This window comes from Mauremys reevesii, linkage group 11 (assembly GCF_016161935.1).
Source record: "Mauremys reevesii isolate NIE-2019 linkage group 11, ASM1616193v1, whole genome shotgun sequence".
In the NCBI taxonomy this organism is placed as follows: domain Eukaryota; kingdom Metazoa; phylum Chordata; order Testudines; family Geoemydidae; genus Mauremys; species Mauremys reevesii.
Window position 1 is genome coordinate 65,400,466 of NC_052633.1, and position 14,912 is coordinate 65,415,377.

Genomic DNA, 14,912 nt, shown 5'->3' on the forward strand with positions numbered 1-14,912 from the left:
TGACAAGGAGCCAGCCTGTGCGTAGGAGGCAGCCCTGGCTGAGCAGGGGCTGGCATGAGTTGATGACCCGGCCCCTCACCCTGCCCCATGGTAACCGGCTTAGTGTCTGGTCAGTGATTCTGACTGGACAATGCCAGGTCCCCTTTTTGATAGGTAGGAGACTGGGGGAAGAGCAGGGAAGGAAGGATTTCTCTGGCAAGTTAATTGATTGATTTACTTTTGAAATGGGAGTTGTTAGAAGCTGCTCAGATGTTGGGAATCTTAGAAGTAGTCCCAGGCAGAGACAGATTAATGGGCAGGGTGCAGGCGAAGTGGTCAGAGTTACATGATAAATGCAATCAGTCATATGGTTCCAGAATTTACCATATAATGTTAGAGAGATTACCAGAAGACACAAGTTAATCACAAGACGACAGTCAGAATACTTCCACAGACTGTGTCAGCAAGACTGACTTTCCGCTACTGACCTCTCTTTAAACAGCTGTCTCAATAGATCCATTATCAAAAATGAGAATTTGAGAAACTTAGATAAAAACTAGGTCTAAATCAAAGCTTCCTGAATTATTGCTAAGAAAACACTACCAGTGTTGGATGGTAGGTGACAAGTAGGGGTGTGCAGTCAGAGGTGGTTATATTTCTGTATTGAAGCAGGCTATCTTAAGGTATGCAGGTGGCCCGTTATAAGATGTGATCTACTTCTCTGGTGGAGTGTCCTTGTTTGGTGAAGGTGGTGTTAAGGTGTGTATCACGGACTTTCTCCTCAGAGCATATTCTGTGGTATCTGTGTGTCTGGCTGATAGGTCAGATATGGAGTGATCACTTTGTGAAGTATTCACCCACAGGTGATATGGTGTTTTTGTCTTCAATCATTTTCCTGTGGGAGTTCATTCAAGAGCATGCTGATTGTCTGATTTCACCCACATAGTTGTTAGTGGGGCATTAAGTGCATTGGATGAGGTATACCATCCCACAATAGAACCCATATGTGGTACCATCAAACAAAAGAACCCATACTTGATAGGGACCCCATCCTGAAGGAAATCTTTCCTGAACCCCCATCCCCCACCAAACAACCCCCCCCTTCCCCCCAGCCCAACCTCTCTAAATTCATCATCAGAAGCAAGCTTCCCAGAGATCAGGACACACCAACTCAAAGCAGCACCAGACCCTGCCAGAACAACAGATGCAAAACCTGCAGACATATGTCCACTTCTGCAATGATCAACACCCTCCACAACACACCTTTCAAGAGCCACGGATCCCCCCTTGTCTCTCCAATATCCTGGGACCAACATAGCTACAACTACACTGCATACATGTGTTTAATGTGTCAGACAAACAGCATAATCCCTGCCCTGAGGAGCCTACACGCTAAAGGTGTGAATGTGCCCAGTACAAAACAAGACAAGACACTGCAATGCAAACAACTGCTCTATAGTTATTCCCAGAGGGGTATGCTGGCATTGTAACTGGAATACTTCCTAGAAAACAGCAGCAATAGAACTCAGATGTCGACATGTTACTGCTGCCACTACAAGATTTTCTGCCTTGAAATCTGAGTCTGAATTTCTTCCCTAACTCAGTTAAAATCAATAGAGTTTTGCCTGATAAAACTGAGTGAAGGCTTTAGAATTGGACCCTAATGATTATATTTTAGCTGGATTGGGAGCCCAGCTAATACGCAGCAATATGCCATATGCGGACCTATTCTGAAAAAGTGCCAAAAATGAATATAGGCTTACAGGTCTAGTTTGGGATAGATATTTGCTCAGGGGTTAGAGCATGAGGCTTCTGGATTTGGTTTCAGACTGATCTGTGCGACCTGGGGTATTCCCAAAGTGGTTGTGGACTGGATTTCAGTTAGAGACCAAGAAATCTCTATTTTCCTGCGAAGGACGTCAGCTAACACAGAAATGAGCAAAGAGTTTAAACACTACCACAGGGAAAGATGGCAAAGGAGTATAATTTCTTCACTTTTAAAGAGTTCAACCACCTATTTTAAAGCCATACTGAAAAACAACATTTATGTTGGTTAATTCTCCACTTTAAAATAAAATTCCAGGTCCAAACAAAGCCAAGCCATGAGTCAATTTCACTTAGATCAACCTATTTATACTATAAAAAGGCAAACCCAGATCCAAACATGTGCGGAGACTCCACTGTTTTAACATTTTGTCCTTCGCACCAGCCCACTTCGGCATTCTTAATTTACTTCACTGTCTCTTCAGTGTTTGCTGCATCTGGCAGATGAACACTGAAACCTCAGCAATTTCCTCACTAAACTATCTTGGCAATAAGCACTGCTGTTGGGGCCACATGATTAATGCCAGTGATTCTAATCTAACATTTGGAAACATGCTAGAGGAATGATGCAGGTAACGACGGGATGAAATTCAGTCCACCCAGATGTAGCCAAACTATTTGGATTCATATGAGTAAAGTGCCAAGGGGAAGTGAAAGCTTCCCCTGTGTAGCAGAGCTACTGTGCATCTCCTTATTCCTTGTGGCTGCTATGAACTGCAATAGCACCTGCAGTGTCTCTGCATCAATTGCAAAGGCTATTAAAGCCACTGCTTTCCCATAAACATGGATCTATGGCTCCTTCCCTGGTCTGCTGTCACTGAAGCCTTTGAATCAGTTCCATATGGGTTTGCAAAACCCACGTCTGCTGTGAACAGTGCACATTCTGCACTCCACTCATGTCCCCCTGCACAGAAGCCAGGTGGACTTTATGCAATGCAGAGGTCCTAGCACCATCCTCTCTGCATCATGGGTGAATTCTGGGCTAGTTATGGGATCTCAAACAACTAGTTCAGATTTCACCCACTGCTACCTTAAATTATGGACCAGATTTTGATCTCAAATACACCACTGTATATCTGAAATAATTACATTGAAATCAATGGCTTTGTGTACATTACGTGGTAGAAATAGTGGGAGTTCTAGCATAGAAAATGGCAGTGATCATCTGAGGAAGTATAGTTGATACATTGCTTAAAAGAGTTGTTCTCAACTGGGGGTCCGTGGCCCCCTGGAGGTTTGCGAGCCCTTTCAGGGGGACCATGGAGCCCTACAGGTGAAACCCAGTACCCCGAGCTCCAGTGCTGAAGCTGGGAGGGGCACGGGGCTGAAGCCGGTGGCTCCCCGCCCCAGCCAGGAGCGGCGCAGGGCTGAAGCTGGCAACACCCCCCCAAGCTGGGAGCAGCGCGGGGCTGATGCCAGCACCCTCAAGCCTCCGAAGTCAGGAGCAGTGTGGGACTGAAGCCGGGGGACCAGCAGACCCTCCACAGGCATGCCACCGAAGGCAACCTGCCTTCTGCCCTCGCGGCGCCCCCCGTGCTTGGCATGCTGGTGCCTGGAGCCGCCCCTGGCTAGCTACAATCTATGGAGCTGAACCAATGCTAGCATCAATGCGAATTTTTTATAAATAATTTCTAGTGGAGACATAACCAATGAAGTTACACCTCATGTACACCAGTGAAACTGAGATGGGAATCTGACTCTATATTGGACACTAGAGTGATATCTTGGTCTGAGAATTATGGGCCCAATTCAGCAAGGTACTTAAGCACATACTTAAACTTGAAGCACATGAATGCTGATGTCAATAGGATTTATCATGTGCTTAGATTTAGACCTTTTTTTTTTTTAAAGTACATTGCAGAATCAGGACCAGTATGTGCAATTTTGTGCACCCTGCTCTTCCAACAGCTGAAAATTCATTACTGTATCTCCAAGGCTTAACAAAAGTGAGGCATATACTGCAAATCATTCATACTTTCTAGGAAGCTACCTATGTCATCATAAGATTTTTGTTTATGGACATTCTCCCACTTTGCTGAAGCCTATTATAAATGACTTGTTTGTAGTATGCAATTCAACTAATACAGGCAAAGCCTTCAGCTAATAAGAGCATCTTTATGGATCAAGTGTGCTGTTGCAAACTGATGCTACAGTGCATGAAAACAATGATTCGGACTAATTCCATCTCCCTCAGAAGAAAGCCTATCTTTAAAAGTCAATCACTGAATGGCCTTTGGTCTACAGAAAAATGTGAAGTATGCTTTAATTACATCCCCAGGGGCCTCCTATTTGATGTCTTGTCCACTGTATCTCGGTTGAGACAGCCTTATCTTTGAATGTTTTTCACTTACACTAAACAGCATGTTTTCGGGTTCTCACTGAGTCATCAAAACCTCGTGTGTATGCATGCTTGTGACTCCTTATGATTAATTTGGAAAACAAAAATCAGCTTCATTAACTAGTTCAATTTTTCTAGTAACACTTACTAATAACGGCTATGTTATTTTTTCTAGAAACAAAAACAGTTACATTAATTAATGCTACATTACCTCAAGGAGTACATATTACACTGCAGGCATGTTTATGTCTAATGAGTTTATCCTAATTGATGTTCTTAGATCTCAAACATATATGACTGGCCACTTATTTTACAGTGTCACCTTTTAATTGTGAATTAACCACTATTTGGTCTGTTTTTGCTATAATGTCTCACTATGCTATTGTTCCATATCATGCATAAAAATGGCTTAAGCACATTTCTCCTCTCTACTGCAGTTAGGGCCAAAGCATCCAAATAAAACAAGGCAGGAATTTGGCATATACCCTGTGCAATAAATGCATCCTGTTTGTGTCCTTTGCATTTTCACTTTGTACATTGAGTCAGTCTGTTGCATCATTTTGCAATATAGAGAAATTCCATCACGTGCATCTTACCTCTTTGGTGTGAGTGTGGAAGGAGACAGACATGTCCAAGAGAAGTTTCCTCTGTTCCACTCTCCGGACAAAGTCCTGAATCCGCACTTCCAGATGCCGGGCTGCTTTGTAGATCTCTTCAGGGTCACATTCCCCAGTCTGAGCCAACTGCTCTGCAGCCTCTAAAAGCTTGTCTGCATTCGTGTATGTATTCTACCAGAAAACAAAGCAAGGACCAGAGTATGAGTAATATAACTCTGACAAGTAAACTACTGAAACAAGCTGCTTGCCGTTTCAAAGGCATGAAAGCGAGTGATTATCAGACTTGTAAAACAATGGTAATAATTCCTATTGGTGCTGCCATCTGTGAGAGGAGCACGTATTAACCCAGATAGACTAATCCCTGAATAGGCATGAAATAATTCCTTGTTTGAAATGCACACCACTACAGTGCTAGCTGGCCTGACAGATAAATATGACTGTGTACTTGTTTTTTCCAGAATTCTGGAATTTCTCAAAGATACAGTAATGAAGCAACTGGAGTTAACCACTTCAGAGGTAGAAGTTGTCTCACGCGACACTTGGCAGCACGCTGGTTACGAAGGATTCCTAATGGCGATCATATTGCAGCATGTAATCATATTAGCCTGAAATATCTCATCCGCAAGAAATGTTTGCCTTTCAGTGGCTTTTGTGTGGTAAGTTGGGAGAAATCCAAGTGTGAGATTTTGTCTTCAAGTTGCTTCTTTGTTTGCTTGTGTCTATTGTACACTTGATTTATAAGAAGGAGCCAATCACTCCTACTGTGGGCTGGCTAATCAAATAATGTGAAATGTTTATGAATGACACCATCCCCAGTCTGTCTGAGGTACTTACCTAGCCCTTTCACCGTAGTAGCTATGCACCTCATGATTCTTTAATGTATTTATCCTCACAAAACCCCTGTGAGGCAGGGAAGTGCTATTATTCCCATTTTACAGATGTGAAACGGAGGCACACAGTGACAAAGTGATTTTTCCAAGGAAGTCTGTGGCAGAGCAGGCACTTGAACCCAGGTCTCCCAAGGCATAATCTAGTGCTCTAGTACCTTAACCATAGGGCCATCCTTCCTCTCCTCCTTTCCATTCCATCTGTGGAAAAGTCTGCTATACTAATATACAAAGAGTGAGTCCTATGAAATAGAAATGGTGTATAGATCATTAATTCCAAAATAGGGAGTTATACAGTCAGTTTGATGGATTATTTATTGTTAAGATTATTACTTGTGTAGATCTAGATGCAACCAGTACTCACAGTGATGGTAGGGTACCTGATTTTTGCATCTTTTTCTTATATAGGCTCCTATTACACCCCACTCTCTGTCCCGATTTTTCACATTTGCTGTCTGGTCACCCTAAAGGATGGGCACTTACTCCCCAAAGTATTCCCATTGAAGTCAATAACCCATAGTAACCAAAGAGTGCTAGGCAATTTACAATCAAATAAAGAGATAACATATGAGCCCAAAGGAGTTTCCAATCAGGAGGCAGGATTTTCAAAAGCGCTCAGCACTGGCCTCACTCTACTCCCACTGAAGTCAAAGGGAGCTTTACTATTCATTTCAATAGAAGCAGAGTTATGTCACCACTGAGGGCTTCTGAAAATCCCATGCAGAGATCTTTCTCAGCTGAGATATACATTAACTCATTGAAAAGTGTGGACATATGTATCCCCCTGAGCATTTAAGGAACACTGTTGGTCTAAAAGCCACAAGTCAAATCCTGAAGTCCTCACACAGAGGATATGGAGTCCATAGGAGATGTCCAGAGTAAATGGAGTCCATAGGAGATGTCCAGAGTAAAAACTGAGTAAAAAGTAGGTAACAGTCTCAAAAGCTGTCCCCATATATCTAGGAAAAAATCGCTTACCTATACTACAAAAAACATCTTAGATTATTAAAGTAGAATGAATATGGATATGTAATTCACAGTTAAATTTCCCTATTTCTTCTGGTTGGGTATAAATATAACCTTTTTTGCATTTCTCCTCTTGGACAATAAAGCAATATAATAGTCAGTTTCGCTTCTAATAGTTTCGCTTCTTTCACTCTCAGATTCTTATGCAGTAGCACAATGCCATAATCATAGAATCATAGACGATTAGGGTTGGAAGAGACCTCAGGAGGTCATCTAGTCCAATCCCATGCTCAAAGCAGGACCAACCACACCTAAATCATCCCAGCCAGGGCTTTGTCAAGATGAGTCTTAAAAACCTCTACGGATGGAGATTCCACCACCTTCCTAGGTAACCCATTCCAGTGCTTCACCATCCTCTTAGTGAAATAGTTTTTCCTAATATCTAACCTAGACCTCCCCCACTGCAACTTGAGACAATTGCTCCTTGTTCTGTCATCTGCCACCACTGAGAACAGCCTAGCTCCATCCTCTTTGGAACCCCCTTTCAGGTAGTTGAAGGCTGCTATCAAATCCCACCTCACACTTCTCTTCTATAGACTAAATAAGCTCAGTTCCCTCAGCCTCTCCTCATAAGTCATGTGCTCCAGCCCCCTGATCATTTTTGTTGCCCTTTGCTGGACTCTCTCCAATTTGTCCACATCCTTTCTGTAGTGTGTGTGGGGCGGGGGGGGGGGAGGGGGGGAAGAAACTGAATGCAATACTCCAGATGTAGCCTCACCAGTGCCGAATCCAGGGGAATAATCACTTTCCTCGATCTGCTGGCAGTGCTCCTACTAATGCAGCTCAATATGCTGTTAGCCTTCTTGGCAACATATCTAGCTTCCTGTTCACTGTAATCCCTAGGTCCTTTTGTGCAGAACTGCCACTTAACCAGTCGGTCCCCAGCCTGTAGCTGTACATGGGATTCTTCTGTCCTAAGTGCAGGACTCTGCACTTGTCCTTGTTGAACCTCATCAGATTTATTTTGGCCCAATCCTCCAATTTGTCTAGGTCACTCTGGACCTTATCCCTACCCTTCAGCGTATCTACCTCTCCCCACAGCTTAGTGTCATCAGTGAACTTGCTGAGGGTGGCAATCCATCCCATCATCCAGATCATTAATGAAGATGTTGAACAAAACCTGCCCCAGGACCGACCCTTGGGACACTCTGCTTGATACTGACTGCCAACTAGATATCAAGCTGTTGATCACTAACTGTTGAGCCCTGTAGACGGGCTGGACTCACCCCTATGGCACCTCCTGCTGGTCGTCCTTGGGAATTAGCTCTGTTCCAGCACTGGAGCGCCCTCTGCAGGCTGGTGATCCGCCTGTCCTCAGGCCCCCGTGTCCCTCCCTGGACCCCGGTGCCCTTTTAACTGGGTCTCCCCCTCCCAGGGGAACCCCCACCCTACTATCCCCACTTTGCCTCAGTGTTGGCTACTGACAGTCATTCTCTAGCCCCACGTCCTGGGGCAGACTGCAGTATCAGCCTGTTCATCATTGGCAAGGAGGGTTTGGACCTGCTGCCTTTGCCTACCCCTGGGTTGCCCCTTGCAACCCCCAGTACCTCTTGGCCTATAGCTAGGCTGCAGCCTGGGGCTTTCCTCAGCCTTTCCCCAGCCCTGCTTCACCCTCTGTTTGGGGCGTGGCCCCAGCTGCAGCCACTCCTCCAATCAGCCCAGCCTAAAGCCCCCTCCCAGGGCTGTTTTAAAGCCCCAAAAGGGCAGGAGCGGGTAGCCACCCCGCTACAAGCCCGATGATCTGGCCAGCTTTCTTTCCACCTTATAGTCCATTCAGCCAATCCATACGTTTTTAACTGACAAGAATACTGTGGGAGACTGTATCAAAAGCTTTGTTAAAGTCAAGGTATATCATGTCCACCACTTTCCGCATATCCAGAGAGCCTGTTATCTCATCATAGAAGGCAATCAGGTTGCTCAGGCATGACTTGCCCTTGGTGAATCCATGTTTAGATTCCGAACAATGTAGGACAATGCTAATTTTTAAAAAATTACCATTTTCATATATTTTGTTTTTTATTCCCTGGAGACAGTTCTACCTGTCTGAGAATCTGTAAAAGCTCAATTTAAAATTTGTCCTAAAAGTGTCCCTTTAATGTGGAAGGCAAGCTGGAAAATGACTGTTTTCCGAAGAGCCTATTCCACTCACAGACACTTTTATCACTGTCACTTTAACTGGAGTGGAATAAATGACACTAAGGCTCTTTTTGTGTTTTCATTTCCTTGCCTTTCTGTAAAGTTTTAGTAACACTCTTAACTGGTTTTCTCAGGATATGGCACTTACTGTTTGAGTTGAAGTCTAATAATAGTATGTTTGTCATCAATATGGGACTCTTCGGCTGTGGTGTAAACCAGCACAACTCCCAGTGATGTCAACGGGAGTCATGCTTTATTATGCCTGGGCTGAATGTGGTTAATTGAGATGATGATCAGATAGAAATGAACTGTGCCATAAGGAGAATTTAAACATTCTAAGGGCTAGACAATGGGGTACAAGGTGGAGGGGCTGGTCTCAACTGCAATCCCTTTAGTAACCTCAGTGATTCCAGGGACAAGAAAGGGTGTTGAGGCAGTGGAGCTGCAGTCCAGCCTTCCCTCTATAACAATGGAGCTGTCAGGAATATGCATGGCAGTGCACACTGCATCCTCCAAAAGAGTGAGGCAATGAGTTCACTCCTGCCGTGTGCTGTGCAAGGGAACTTGAGGAGGCATTGTCTCTCTCTGAAGCATAGTATACTTCGGTGCTCCTGTTGAGGAGGTCAGTTGTGTACCACTCACATACGCATGAGTGAACAAGCCTGGATAAAATATTTCTTGAGTTCTAGAGATTCCCCTCCCCTTTTCACGCATCTCTGCCCTTTCAGATCCCAGCCAAGACTCGGAGCAGGTGCAAAGTACCACAGGAGAAGCTGTTCTTGGGCATTTCTTGCCCTGCTGGAATCACAAAGCCTGTTCTTTAGAGATTTCCAGCTCAGCTTTGCAGACCTAAGCGGTTCAGATAAACTCTAGGCAAGCAACTAACTATTGATAGTTATCTGAACTAAATTTGAACTCCAGACCTCGATGTACACACAAAAGGATTGTCATCCCTTGACAAAAAAGAATATAAATACAGCAATTATCTAGTAAGGAAGCGCAGTTTTTTTCCCCCAATTACTTATAAAACATGCCAGCATTTTGTGAAGTGTACTCAAGTGTTTCATTGTAGATCAAACTTTACCTCCACATTCTTCTTTAAAACACACTTTGCCCAGAAAATTAGCTCTCCCCATCCCACCAGCTGAGGGGTGCTAATAAAAAATTCATCTAAGGTGAAGCTAACAAGCTGTGTCCGAAATCGGTATTTCATTGCTGTTTCACTTGCTTTCATGTGCCATTCCATATCCCTCATCAATTCCTTCTCTATTTAGACTGTAAGACGGGGGTAATCAATTATTTGTTGTCACGGTCCAAATTTCTTGGTCAAGGTATTGTCAAGGTCCAGACTCTAGAGAAAATAAATTATAATAATAAAATAATAATCATAATAATAATAAAAGCAACAATAATGACAAGTAAATAAATAAAAAGTTTTTGGGGTCCATTCAAAAAGTGGCTGTGGGTTCAGATTTGGCCCACAGTCCACCTATTTATTACCCCTGCTGTAAGTTCTTCAGGGCAGAGACCTTGTCTTATTTGTTCAAAGTTCCTCCTGCTCTTTTGGTTCTGTATGAATAATAATATACCAGATCACCCTTCACACAGGGAAAACCCGAAGGATGGACTTTAGGGAGGATGAAAAATATATATGAGGTGTCCCTTAGGGAGCTTTTCTTGAACACCTCTCCCTGCTACCTCACCGCCAAGTTAAAAAAAGGAGATCCAAAACCCACCTGGTTGCCCAATAACCACGCTCATCTTGAAGGATTCATAAGAAATATAGGATCTGTGTCACTGCAGAAGCTCCAAGATTCCCTCCCTGCCCTCCCTTTGCTTCCAGGTAGAGTGACTCCACTGAAGGCGCACTACCATGACTTGCCTTGTTAGCCAGTACAACCATACCCATAATCCTCCCTTACAGTGGAGTTAAAGAGCAGAGATGGGAAATCAAACAAGAGTTAATGCAGCCTGTGGGTGAAATTGCTGTTGCTGGCAAAGAGGAGACAATGTATGGCCTTCTCCCTGCTGCTGCCTCCATATGGCTCTCCAAACCTACGGAAGGTTTTCTATGGAGTCCTTAGGAGACCGAAAAACAATGCTACAGAGGCAGCTAATCCTTTTTTTACATGGTAGATCCGTTTACAGAAAGTCCCTTTCATATGTGGATCTGGGGGAGACAATTGCCTGCTAAATAACAACAGTAACAATTTCATTGGTTAAAGCAGCAAAGAGTCTGCTGCTTTTACAGATCCAGACTAACATGGCTACCCCTCCGAATTTCATTGGTTAATAATCTTCTGCTGGATTATTTTTCATTTGACCCTTGAAGGTTTTTCTTCTTGATGTAAGATTCTTCCCCCCAACAATGCAATAACCCCCAAAAGAACAGACTGTAATGTGGAAATCCTTGAAATTCTATCCCACTGATCTGCTAAATGGTAGTATGTAGCGCTTAGGTCCCATTTCAAGCACAAAACCAATTTTCATCTCAAATCTCTTAATAACCTTTCTGTACTAATCTTTGTATAATCACCTGCTGAAACCCACGAAATTTGCAATCACAAGAAAATGAAAAATACTTCAGGCCTCAGATTGGAAACCTCTCTAATTTGTGTTTTTGGAATTCATTTCAGAAAGAACTATCAGGGTTTTAGTTTTTTATTTTCTACTTGCAAGAAATAGCAAATATGATTATGGAAAAGAAGGCGGCTAAAAATCCATTCCTCCACTCATAATCAGAAATGTTTGTTAGTTGATATTGCTATGGGGTCGGATATCAACATTCATTCTACTATTTGTTTCATCAGTTATTAAGGATTCCATAAACTATAGGAGATAAATAAAGGCTGCTTAGGAAAAAAGTGGACTGACATTTCATAGCCTGCCAGTACATTGTACGCCTACTTGTGCATTCATTTAAGTATAAATAAAAATAAAAATCTGAGGGCTCAGTTTTTCCTCTCTGATCTGCATGGTGGAGCTCAGCTCTGAGATTCTGCTGTCTCTCTCACTTTGCATGCATAGAGACATCATTTTAATGAATACAGAATATCCAAACTGAGACCTTCCAGCAGATCAGAGAAGACATTTTCATTAATAAATAAATAAATAAATAAATAAATAATTGAAACACTGAAAGAAACATTAACTGAACACCACCTCTCCCCCAACACCAGTGTTGGGCTAGTTAAGTATTTGTAGAATAGTGAGCTGTCCTGTCCAGGTCTGTTTCATTCAGCCTAGGAATCAGGCAGATTCTGGGTGGTGACATTAGACAGCACCACATTTGTACAGTTGGTGATTGAACCCAAAACCCATTATAGTGGGATGGCAGCATTGGTGCTACAGTTAATACACCTGGTTTGAGGACGACTATTCTATTTTGTGAAAGATTTTGAGATTTTAACTTTTTTGTTTTGTTTTGAATCAGAACAAAACCTCAACATTTCAAAATTATCCATGAAGGAAAATTCTGAAATGTTTTTCAGTTCTGATCAATCAAAATGTGTCATTTTGATTTCAACTTTTCTATTTTATAATATAATACAAAATTTCAAAACAAAAAATTAAAATGTATGAAAATATCAAAATGGGATGTTTCTACATTGCCTGAACTTTTTTTTTGTTTTTTCCCTCCAAAAAAGAAATTTCAGCCAAATTAACACAATTTTGCAAAGCATTTTGGTTTTGACCAAACAGGTGGAAAATATTTCTAAGTTTTTATGACTAGCTCTAATAGTTAAGGCTGAGTCTAGCATATTATTTAACATCAATTTTTTTTGAAGTGCTGTAAAAGCCACAGAAATACTCTGATTGTGCTGAAAATTGCTGTGACCTACAGGGGTCCAAGGAAGGGTTATTGGTCCAAACTTGACCAGCTGAGCATGGGGTTGCTGAGATACGGTCTCCTCCCCTCAAAAAAAAAATCAATCATGTGACATCTACATTTTACATTTTTTTGCACACACTTGGTGCTCATACTATAGTTCTGATCCTTCCCAAATAGATATCCATCTACTCAGGACTGAGCTCAGCTAGTGGCTGGCATCCACTGCTCTTTTGGAGGAGCAATATTTAAAAAGATACTCAAGCCAAGTTACTGAGCTAGAGAAACTCACTTACTTATTTGCATCAGGAGTGGGGCTCTGTTGTAAACCTGAGTGTTTGCAGGCAGCCTGATGTCAGAGTAAATGGCTGGTTCAAGGTGCCATGCTTTAGCCATTGAACCAAAGCTGTGCACCCTGACTCTGTACTTCCTGATTTTCAGAAGTTTAAGTACAGGTGCACTTGACATTCTTGAAGGGTTTGAGGCACTTAACCTGAAGAAACCTTAACTCTGTGTTAGCTAAGTTTCAGGGCAGTGAATTGAAGGTAATGCAAAGACTCGCACTAACTTCAGTGAGTTTTGGATTAAACTGTAAATCTGAAAGTTAGAGCCAGAGAGGACTATATGGGTCCTTCAGCAGCTCAATCAAGTCTCTTCCTTTACATTCATTACAACTGTGTCCTGACTCTCTCCACAACTAAGGCAGCAAGCTCTGAGCGTGAACCAGTTTTCATTGAAGTCAGTGGAAAGGGGCCAATTCCACTGGGAACTGGATAAGGTCCCTAGTCGCTTGCCTAAGAATACAGAGAGTGTCAGGCCTTGGGCAAGAGCCAGGACTGGAATTTAGAAGTCCCTGGTTCCTAGTCCTGTGCATAGATTACTAGGTAACATTTCTCCCCTAAGAATCTATAGCATTAACATAACTGCAAGATGCTAGTAAGTATAAAGATAAGAACATAAGAACTGCCATACTGGGTCAAACCAATAGTCCATCTAGCCCGATATCCTGTCTCCAACATTGGTGAGCACCATAGCTTCAGAGGGAGTGTAAAAAAAAAGAGCAGTTGGAGTGATCCACCCCATCTTCCCCTCCAGCTTCTAGCAGTAAAAGATTTAGGGTTGCTCCAAGCAGGGGGCTGCATCCCTGATCATCTTGGCTAATAGCCATTGAAGGACCTATCCTCCGTGAACTAATCTAGTACTTTTTTGAAGCTAGATATACTCTTGGCTATCACAACATCCAATGGCAATGATTTCCACAGGTTAATTGTGTGCTGTGTACAAGAGTACTTCCCCTTGTTTGTATTAAACCTGCTGACTATTAATTTCATTGGGTGACACCTGATTTTTGTATTGTGGGAAAGGGTAATAACACTTCTCTATTCACTTTTTCCACACCATTCATGATTTTATAGTCCTCTATCATATGGAGTTCTTAGTTGTCTCGTTCCTAAGAAGAACAATCCTAATCTTTTAGTCTGTCCTCACATGGAAGCTGTTCCATACCCTCAATAATCTTTGTCACCCTTCTCTGAACCTTTTCCAGTTTCACTATATCCTTTTTGAGACAGGGCCACCAGAACTGGACACAGTATTAGAGGCGTGAGTGTATCATGGATTTACACAGTGACATTTAGTGGAAGTTTTCAAAGAACTATCTATGGTGCAGGGCCGGCTCTAGACCCCAGCGCACCAAGCGTGCGCTTGGGGCAGTGTCCCGCGGGAGGGCGGCAGGCGGCTCCCGTGGACCTCCCGCAGGCATGCCTGCGGAGGGTCCGCTGGTCCCGCGGCTCCAGTGGACCTCCCGCAGATGTGCCTGCGGAGGGTCCGCTGGTCCCGTGGCTCCGGTGGAGCATCCGCAGGCGTGCCTGCGGGAGGTCCACCGCAGCCACGGGACAAGCGGACCCTCCGCAGGCACGTCTGCGGGAGGTCCACCAGAGCCACGGGACCGGCGACCGCCAGAGTGCCCCCCCGCGGCGTGCCACCCTGCTTGGGGCAGCGCAAATCCTAGAGCCGCCCCTGCTATGGTGACTCCAAGATCTCGTTCTTGAGTGGTTAACCTAATTCAGAACCCATCATTAGATATGTATAATTGTGACTATTTTTTCCAATGTACATTACTTTGCACTTTTCAATGCTGAATTTCATTTGCAATTTTGTTGCTCAGCTACTGAGTTTTGTGAAGTCACTTTGTAACCCTTTGCAGTCAGTGTTGGATTTTAGACAATTTTGCATTTCCCAGATATTGTTATAAATTACTCTAGTCCTTACCCTTA

General features: G+C 43.2%; 1 protein-coding gene across 18 annotated transcripts in view; it reads right to left on the minus strand.

Moving 5' to 3' along the window:
* KALRN (kalirin RhoGEF kinase) overlaps positions 1-14,912 on the minus strand; it is a 737,748-nt gene that overhangs the window by 276,220 nt on the left and 446,616 nt on the right. For 17 of the 18 annotated variants that reach the window (XM_039493997.1, XM_039493996.1, XM_039493992.1 and 14 more), the window contains one exon: positions 4,738-4,929. In XM_039493997.1, coding sequence (XP_039349931.1) covers positions 4,738-4,929 — 192 coding nt within the window. Of the gene's footprint in view, positions 1-4,737; positions 4,930-9,891; positions 10,069-14,912 lie in introns of those variants that run through there. The other variant, XM_039494005.1, reaches the window with a different exon arrangement.